Source organism: Melopsittacus undulatus, chromosome Z (genome assembly GCF_012275295.1).
Source record: "Melopsittacus undulatus isolate bMelUnd1 chromosome Z, bMelUnd1.mat.Z, whole genome shotgun sequence".
Lineage (NCBI taxonomy): Eukaryota > Metazoa > Chordata > Aves > Psittaciformes > Psittaculidae > Melopsittacus > Melopsittacus undulatus.
The window spans coordinates 67,844,550-67,854,034 of NC_047557.1; the positions used below are offsets into that span (position 1 = coordinate 67,844,550).

General features: G+C 47.1%; 1 protein-coding gene across 4 annotated transcripts in view; it reads right to left on the reverse strand.

Moving 5' to 3' along the window:
• WDR36 (WD repeat domain 36) overlaps positions 1–6,807 on the reverse strand; it is a 33,298-nt gene extending 26,491 nt beyond the window's left edge. Inside the window, exons 1-7 of one of the 4 annotated variants that reach the window (XM_034072921.1) lie at positions 6,653–6,807; positions 6,085–6,264; positions 5,828–5,967; positions 5,158–5,226; positions 4,707–4,847; positions 2,860–2,887; positions 337–437 (exon numbers count right to left, since the gene is read on the reverse strand). In XM_034072921.1, the coding sequence (XP_033928812.1) occupies positions 337–437; positions 2,860–2,887; positions 4,707–4,847; positions 5,158–5,226; positions 5,828–5,967; positions 6,085–6,100 (495 nt within the window). In that variant the 5' untranslated portion in view covers positions 6,101–6,264; positions 6,653–6,807. Of the gene's footprint in view, positions 1–336; positions 438–2,859; positions 2,888–3,766; positions 3,862–3,896; positions 4,075–4,706; positions 4,848–5,157; positions 5,227–5,469; positions 5,968–6,084; positions 6,265–6,652 lie in introns of those variants that run through there. The other 3 variants (XM_031042805.2, XM_005142062.3, XM_031042807.2) reach the window with 3 other exon arrangements.
• Between the last annotated feature and the right edge of the window lie 2,678 nt (positions 6,808–9,485).

Consider the following 9,485-nt stretch of genomic DNA (forward strand, 5'->3'; position numbering starts at 1 on the left):
TTTCTCTGATATCTGAAACTTAACAAAAATATTTTAAATTTAATATTTTTAAGTATTTTAATTATTTAGTTTTATTGTAATTAATATAAATTTAGAATTCTTTTTAAGTAACTACTTATTTTTTATCTTTAAGTAGCTACTTTATTATTACTATAATGAATACATAAAGCAAAGGTTAGACATTGCATTTTACATTAAGCTTTTTATTCTTCCTTCTACAGTTTTTGTTTGCCTAAAAGATACTAAACATCTATGGAAATAAGTCTTTTGTAGAAAATTAACTGTCTTGAACATAACTGTTTTGTACTACTATGCAATAAGTAAATGAATAAAAACCTCTTTGTTTCTGGCAAAAGCATGGAGAACATTGTCATAGGAAGCAAATATCAACATGCGGTCTGCTGCCAAACATGTAATGTCTTGTGGCAAAGCATTACCTGTTAATCAAAGAAAAGAAAATTTGAACAAGTTTCAGGTTAATAACGAAAGAGAAAGCCTGATTTTATTTATCATGGTGACCCATAAAGAAAGCTCTCCTGTTCTAACATTCAGCTGAATTTCTTAGAGAAAGGCATATTTCAGATTAATGCACTTTTAGCATACATCACACCAACAAGAACATCAGATTAATAGATCAGGTGGTTATTTTGAAAAACACTTCATAAATTACTGAATTATCACTGTAAGTAAAGGCACATACCAGCTTTGTGAGGGCTTATAAAGAAGTTATGCCAACATAGCATTTATGTGGACTGTCAAGAGTCCTACAGCCTACTTGGACTGGGAACAGAGATCATAAATGAAAGTCTCAGCACTAGCAATGCCTGCTAAGTTAAGTTGCTGACCCACTACTTCACCCATATCCTGATTAAAGACAGCAGGAATTTACTGCTTTAAGAATACCTCTTACTCCCCATCTTGTGACTGGTTCAGAAAGAGTATCTACTATTGTGTTCTACTGCTTTACTAGCTCAAATGGTAAAAGTCAAAGCTCCAGATCACACTGAGAAGCTGCTGATATGGTCCCAAAAGATAAGACCACATGTACAGTACTCTACATGAGCCATATGCAAGTCTGCTTAGGCCAAGCCATTTTTAGGCACATCCCAATTAAGAAGTTCAGAGTACCAACCACATAACATCAGTCAACCAACGTCACTACACGAGAATCACACTGTTCATTTTTAGTATCACAATTCTGTACAAAAACAACTTAATTTCTCAAAAAAATCAGATTATTATGTCTGTAAGAAGATCTAGCACACTGAAAAGGATTTCACAGAATATGCGATGTTTTTATGACTTTGTAAGCTGAAAACAGAAGCTACATCAATGTGTTTACAGCTGTAGCTGCTGGTTTTCTAAATCTAGTCCTGGTTGTGTGACAGTCACCAACTTTCAAGTTTACAGATGCTCTGTTAATGGAAAATATTCTGCTTTATGAGGTCTGTATAAAACAAGTAAAACCTTACTTTTCAAGACAGAATGCATCTTACTGAACCATCTAAATGTTGGCTGGAAGCGACCTTTGCAAATCATCTAGTTCAACCTCCCCAAAAAATACGGATTATCACCAGTACTACATGAGTTTAACTCCAGGTATGCCCAGCTGAGTTCTTGGGGAAGCAGATTGCTCAAGCTCTACACTACAATATGGTTCCCGCTTAGGGTCATTTTCCTTAATTGCTACTGTGACCTTCTCAAGCTGCAACCTGTGCCTGTTGCCCCTTGTTTCTTTGTCTACTATCACCACTACAAATTCAGCAGCACCACCTTTGTAACTGCCCTTCAGGAAACAGGCTGCCTCCAGGTTGCCCTATATTTTTCCCTTCACAAGACTGATCAAATGCAGTTCTTTCAATGTCTCTTATCATACTGTGTGCTGTAGGCCCTGATACTATGCAGTTCCTCACATCCCTCCTGAAAGAAAAGTGGTGCAGTGGCAACAGGGAGAACCACACTAACTGGTTATTGTACTCTAAGTGTGGCCTTGCCAGCACAAAATGCAGGAGAATAACAACTTCCCCTGATTTGCTGGCCACACACCTAACATAACCCAGTACATGGCTTGCCTTATTCAGCTACTGTATTGACGGTCCATATTCAAGCCCCTTTTCAGTATGATGCCACGCAGCCAGTCAGTTCCTGGTTTGTCCTGTCCACGTGCACGATTCTCCACCTGCCTGTGCTGACCCTGGCCGGTTTTGTTGGCTTAGGCCTAGCGTATTGCAACACCTTCGCAGATGAAGCGGTGCCATTCTGGGTGTCAGCTACTCCCCCAAAGGTAGTATTGTCGGCAGATTTTTACTAAGAGTGCATGTTGCCTCATAACTCAGGCTGTTGATGAAGGTGCTGAACAATATGGGCCCTGCTGTTGACACCTAGGGTCCTATGCTCTGTTGCCAACTGGATGTCAATTCATATTCTTTATAGCCAGCAGTCCAACCAATTTTTAACATCCCCCTGAAGACTTCTAGTCCCATCCACACCTGCTCTGTTCCTGTAATTATTTTCCTTCAGTAACATGTCCTTCTAATAACCACAAAAACAACAAAAAAGGGATCTGAAATTCAGCTTTACTCACTGCTCACTCCTTAAGACCTAGGGGTGTTCTTGGAAAAAGATGGCAAGGATAGGAGGTTCACAAGGTATATCCCTAAGAGAACTTAATTACAGTTGTAACTGCAGTCTTACTTCCAAGTGGATATGTGGTATTTCTCAAAGTCCTTTCAACATATTTCTGTGTAAATATTAGTACATAACCACAATTAATTTTCCATTTCTGAGCTGAGAATCAAGTGCTAATATCAGATGTGTTAAAAAAATAAATACTGGAATGAACAATTTGTGCATACTTACTCACAGCAACAATACCAAGCTTCTTCACCTGCAATGAAAACGTTAAGAGGCAATTTTTAGGGATTGGTTGCAATGAATTTGCTATAAACAGAAATCCAGAACTCCAGGAACCAACTTAGAGAAGTAACCCGTATGCCTCACAAGAAAGAAAAATCATCCATCTTAAGTTTATCAGCATCTACAGGAAAACACACAGCAAGTCAAAAGGAGTGGGACAATACATTTGCCAAAAGACCATTCAGCAACACTAAGCTGTGCTTCTTGATACCCTATACCCTAATGCACAGGAAACTAAGCACATATATAAACACCTTGCAAAGCTTAGGAAAAACTGTTTTCACACCATCACTGATTCTAACTTATTTTCTCTACCACCACATTATGTTATCATCTCTGTTCACATAAATTTGCTTTAGTCACAGTCATCTTTGCCTAGTGACAACCATCACTGTTTTAGTTTACAGTCTGTGGACAAGACTGGCAGGAGTGAGTGAACCGTAAGTGCGTACCAGAAAGGCACATGAAGGAAGACCTAGGCTGCCAGCACCGTTCTGTTCACCCTAATCACTAAATCCTATTTTGTCCTGTTTGTATCTGAAAATATTTTTACTGTACAGCAAGAAATGAGTTAACACCAGAAGCTTTTATTTTTGAAAGAGGCTTATCTGTTACGAATTTTCACGCGACGTAATGGAATCTAATGCAACTGATTTACCAGACTGCCCAAAGAATCCCACCCCCTAATTCGTAACTATCCAAACTACAGGCGAGCTTCGGTTTTACCCAGCGACAAGGGTAAAGCCTCTGCATGGGGGCGGCCCTCAGCCACGCGAAGGCCGAGCACACCCACTCTGGCCCCTGTAGCCCGCCGCCTCCCTCCCTTCCTGCGGGCAGCGCCGCTAGCTACCGAGGACTGCTACCGGCGGCCTCCTCACGGCGTAAAGGCGAACAGGCGGCGGCGCGGCCCAGCGCCGGCCACTTTCTTAGTGGGCAGGATGCCGATGAAAGGAATGCGGCAGCGCTGACCGCGTACTCACGTTGTAAGTGTGGATGCTACGCCCAACGGCCGTGGCCAGGTAGAACTCTCGGTGTCGGGCGTGGTAGCGCAGGACGTGTGGGACGTGACCGCTGAACTGGCCGAGCACGCGGAACCCGGCGAACAACCCACAGCCTGCACGCGCCATCACCACACCGTCCGCCAGCCGGAAGCGTGTCCGCCGGTTTCCTCCCCCCTTCCGCCCCGCGCTCCGCCCCGCCTCCGCCGCGCGCACACACCCCGCAGTCAGCCTCGCCCCCTTTTCCTCTTTTAACCCTCCCGCGGCGCGAGTTTGCACAGTGGGGTGGGTGTTGTGGCAGGCAGGAGGTTGTTACCCGCGTTCGCCTCTGCAAACGCTCTCGGGTTTATTCTCCTTTTTTCCCCTCCTTCCTTTTGCCCCAGGCAGCCCCGGTGTACCGGCCCCGGGGGAGCGAACAGCCTCTGTGCTACACAGGGTGTTGGTTTATTTCGTTCTTCTAGTAAATTATATAACCCGCAGGACGACTTCGTTGCGGTGACAGAACGGTGGACAATAAATACTCAACAAAGTTCGGTGAACGGAAAAATTAAAACAAAAAGCCACTCCATACGAAGCCACCTATCCCAAATTCATGTAGCTTCTCCATACCGCCATCAGCTCCCGGGCCTTGCTCTCGTCGCAGGAGCCTCGGCTGGCCCTCCCGACTGCGCCGCCCTGACACCGCACATGAGTTAATGGACCGCCACCCGCCGCCGCGGAGCTGCCTTTGTTGCCCCCGGCGCTCTCCGCGGCACGGTGGCCCTGCCGTCCCGGACGCTGTCCCGCACCCACCTGTGGCGGCCGGTAGCCGGGGCAGTGCCGCTGCACGACGTAGAGGGTGCTTGGCCATAGTGGCGGCCGGTCGCCGCAGCCCCGCGCTCTCGCCAGGGCGCACTCCAACAGCCGGCCAGCCCGCTCCGCCCGCCGGGAGTCCTGCGAGCAAACAGGCGGTCACGCCCCGGACCGCGAACCCAGCCCCGCCAGCCCTCACACCCCTCTCCCCCCAGCACTCCCCCCAGCACTTTCCCGCGACGCCCCCTCATCCGGACCTCCTTCCCCGCGCTTTCTCCTATTTTTCTCTCTTTCTCCACTTTATTTCTCTTCTCCCCCTTTTTTCCTCTTTCGCCCTTTCCTTTTTTTCCCACCCTTTTCCTCTATCTTCCTCCCTCCCTCAAACCCTTTCTTCTCTCCTCTTCTCTCTCTTTTCCCGTAGCCGCCGGGGCATGCGTGTACCCGGGCGAACCTCGGACTGCTGCCGGCCCACGGGCAGGGAAGGCGCATCCTCGCAGGTATGAAAATCGAGTTGTAGCTCCTGGAGGGAAACAACAACAGGGGATGCTTGTTAAAGGCACGGCCGTCGCCGTCGCCTCGGATACCCTGGTACGAACATCCCTACCGCCTTCCCCGCGGCCGTGCAGGGTGCGGGTATCGGCGGTGCGGGCAGCCGGTGCCGGGCTGCTGCGCGGTGCTCCGGGCCCGCTGCGGGGCTGCTCGCACGGTGCGCCGTCCCGGGAGCCGCTAAGCGTGGACCATTAGCTTCTAAACCGCTCGTCACCTTTGCAACTGTGACAACATCTTCAAGCGTCGGTGAATCACTACACAAGCGACTTTCAGTCCTACGGGTCTGCAAGGCGCCGGGAAGAGTTGGATAGCGCTCTGGCAGCAGCCGCCCGGGCTCTTGCTCTCCGTCCCTGCCAGTCCCAGCTTCAGCGAAGCACATTTTAGGAAGGTCGCCGGAGGAGAGTAGGAGATAACTTTCCCGTCCTCTTTCACAGGCACCGGTTTACTAAACTAGCCAACTCCCGGCTTGCTAATCGAGATTTTCAGAAAGTAGCTGCCGGCGGTCAAGGGTAAAATCGTGGAGGCAGTGCCGTCCAGAGTTTCCCTCCGATGCCACCAGAGAAACCACCAACCTCTTTTATAAAGGTCATGTGTGGATCCAAAACGTTTAGGAGATCCTCTTGTATCTCGTCGTGGTTACAGAGGCTGAAATTGTAGGCGTATCCCTGTGATAGGTCGGCGATCTGAAGAAAGATGATCAAGCCACAAAAGACTGTGTAAGAAAAAGCCAAAAGTTAATTCTCCTGCACCGCTGCGTGACCCTACAAGGCACGGCGAACAGATCTGGAATGCCGGTGCTTAGGGAACACTAGAAAAACTGGTTGGTTACCCTTGTAATTATCCATTATGTCTTTACACGTTGTTTTTCTCCTGCTGGGCTTCAGATCCTTGCTGGCTTCATATATGTACCTGAACGCCTACGGAAATGAAGGTTTCCAATTCCATAACCGGGTCTCATTTGGACGTCTCATGCACCTCTTTCCAGAATTTCAGACTTGAAGTTGTGTCACTGGTTCGAAAAGAAAACTGAGGTAATGAACCAAACGCAGCATCCAAACCCCAAACAAAACAAACCTGATCGCTCCACAACAGCCAATCTTGCATAGAACAAGTGTGAATAGCCCTCCCCATAACTGCACTGGGGACACCTTCGGCGACAATTATTATAGTAACACGCGATTTTCTCTTAAAGGTTAGATAAAATGCTTCAGGACACCTGCATATGGATTGCACAGGGGTGGTTGCTCAGACCCTCTGTACTGAGGTCGCAGGGACATCTGTAGGGTACTGCTTTGACATGCTAGTGGATGGAGGATAGTGCTCTTTCCCCTGTGTCACCTACACTTTTTAATCTCCCCCCTCCCCCCCCCCCCCCCCCCCGAAGGTGAACGTTCTACCTTAGAAACCACTTTCCGTGGAGAGGCACTTCGGTTGCGCAAGTTGCGGGGAGTTCAGACGAGGGACACATGCAGTTCTGGGGGGACAGCCTGGCTGACAGGGCAGCCAGATGACCCGGGCACAGTCGCCTGGGATGGCAGCTTCAGGCTGCCCAGGCACTGAGGGATGCCAGGGGAAGAGATCCAGGCTGCCCCTGGCACTGAAAAATGTCCGGGGCGGAGCTCTAGGCTGCTCCGGCCACTGAGGGATGTCCGAGGCGGAGATCCAGGCTTCTCCGGGCACTAAGGAGGACGGGGCTGGCGAGAGAAGGAAGGGACTTGCTGCCTTACTCTGCCCGAGGAGCCTCTGGAGCCCTTTCCACGTGCGTAGGCAGCCGGCACCTGCACCATAGTCCCCGCCAGGTACTCCCTGCCCCCGGGGGTGTTTCACCGGAAGTGGCTCGGGGGCCGCCGCGGGGTAGGGGCGCTGGGAGGCGTAGGACTCGCAGCGCAGAGCTCTGCCAAGCCTCGCTTCGCCCGCTGTCGCGGGTGTTCTGAAGCTCAGCTTCAGAGAAAGTTCATGTTCATTTTCGGGGAGTGCTTCTCCGTCATAAGTCATGAGGGAAGCCCAAGAGGATTGCCGCAGGAGAAAGTGCTTTTTGGGCCAGCTGAGCTGTGGACGAGCCAAATCACATCCATCAATACTGCGCGCCTGTCTACTTGAGAGGGTTCTTCCCCCGCCCTTCTCCCGGGCCTCTCCCTTTTCACCGTCTTTATTTTCTTTACGTCCTTAATCTCTCAGCCTAGCAGGATGCCTACGACCCTGCCCGGGGGGGGGGGGGGGGGACGACGGACGGGGGAGGGGCGGTCGGAGCGGGATAGCTGGAGACGCCCGTCACTGTCCCGTCCAGTTCCAGGGGGACGCAGAACGGGCGTTGCGGTCGTTCATAGGGTGTCATAAGACCTGTGACTCTCTGTATGTGTGTACGTACACGAATCTTACTCGACTCAAACCCGACGTTTTGAAACCGATGCCTTAAAAGATATTAGAGTAATAGAGACTCAGGTGCTCTGAGCATTAGCGTAGCTCGGGAAGGAGGCCCTTAGCACTGGAGACAGTCTTAGCAGGGTGCTTCCCTTTGTTGCACTCACAGAGCTGCCAAACAAAACAACAATATTCCAGTTTCCTAAAGGACGGCTTGTTCTCATATTCCAGAAGCTGATGGTTATCTTAACTTGCAACGCTGTGTGCCTTCATCTGTCTCCGTTTTTGGTTTGTTTTTTCTTTGTCAGAATTTGCTAATAAGATTCATAAAATTTAGTATGATAGTAAAAATACAATTCTTCTAACAAGCTTTGTGTTTCTTATTTTACAGCTGTATAACCAAAGATGTGCCCTAGCATAGAGAAAGTTACATGAGAAAAGTCTTACTGTACTCCTGAAACCAGCAACATAAATAACAAAATGCCTATTGTTCCTGCTATGAATTCAGTGTAGTATTGATCTAAGGAAGGACTTTAGGACTAGAAACATCTTAATTTTTACTTACCCTTGTTCATTTATCTCTACTGAATGGGACATAGCAAACCTATGAATAGTTAAATGAAGCTGTTTATTTGTCCTTTCTAAACAGGATGTAATAATCTTGTGAACAGGTAAAGGGTACAGCTTGGTTTAATGCAAATAACACTGGGTTGAAATTCTTTTTCGTCACTTAATGTGCACATGCTTTTGTTTCTGAAGTTTTGCCTCTGAAGTTAGCAGTGGAACAAAGTGACAGCAGACACTGGCAATATAACCAGATCAGCAAATGAAAAATACAGTTTTTAAAAAAACCAAAAGTTATATAGCTATAGAATACAGTTTGACATTCAAAACATGCTTGTAAATTCAAACGAAGGATTATTAAGAAAAAAAAACAACCTTACTTTCCTATAATGACTTTGTTGTATGAGAAAAGTTTTGTGAATAAGAAGTGTCTGTCAACCACTTTGATGGTCTCTAATTCCCACACAGCTGTATTCTCAGAATTGGCAAATTATGGTGAACATGTTTTAAATTTCGTTTTCTGTTTAAACTTCTTCAGAGATACAGCTTCAATTGCCTAGCTATGTACTGCGGGGGGGGGGGAGTGGTGAGAGAGAGAACTGGGAAGGAAAGGGGGGCAAGGAAAGGGGAGAGAGAGAGTAGGACTTTAAGGAATTTTAAAAAATCTGTCCATTCGTATACTTGTAGCAATTAAAAACTTTTACTTGCTCCAGTCATAAGAATGGTAAGATCTCACTTCTGACAACACCTTTTGACCTGAGCACAAACGTGAAGGAATTTGAAGTGGTTTCCATTAAGAGAAATAATTCATTATAAGAGGCATTTTTTCTGATGGACCTTTATATAAGTAGCACATCTACTTTCTTCTCTAATTCCTGCTGCCTGGTTGTCTTGAAGACCTCACATTTGTGGCTGTGCTTGAGCAGCAAAAAGATGGGATTGAGAAATAGCTGTTGCTATTTTGCTGCAGGTCGAGATGGTATCTGTGTGCGTGAGACTGCTGCTAGCCTAAACTGAGAGAGGAAGAGTTAGCTGCCGACAAGAAGTTGCTGACTTTGGTAGACATTGCTAATCAATATTATTGTATTACTGACGTTATAATTCATCAGTTTGACTTATATTTGGTGAGTTAGTTTTTGATTCTTACATCTTAGTACATATAGCTGAAAGGCAAACCTTACGCAATGTATTCCTTTCTAAAATACCTGACTGCTACTGCATCCTGCCACTGTATGGAGGATGTTTAACATAATTATACTTTGGATATGTAGGATTTGGGAATTTCTTTAATTATGAAATCATATC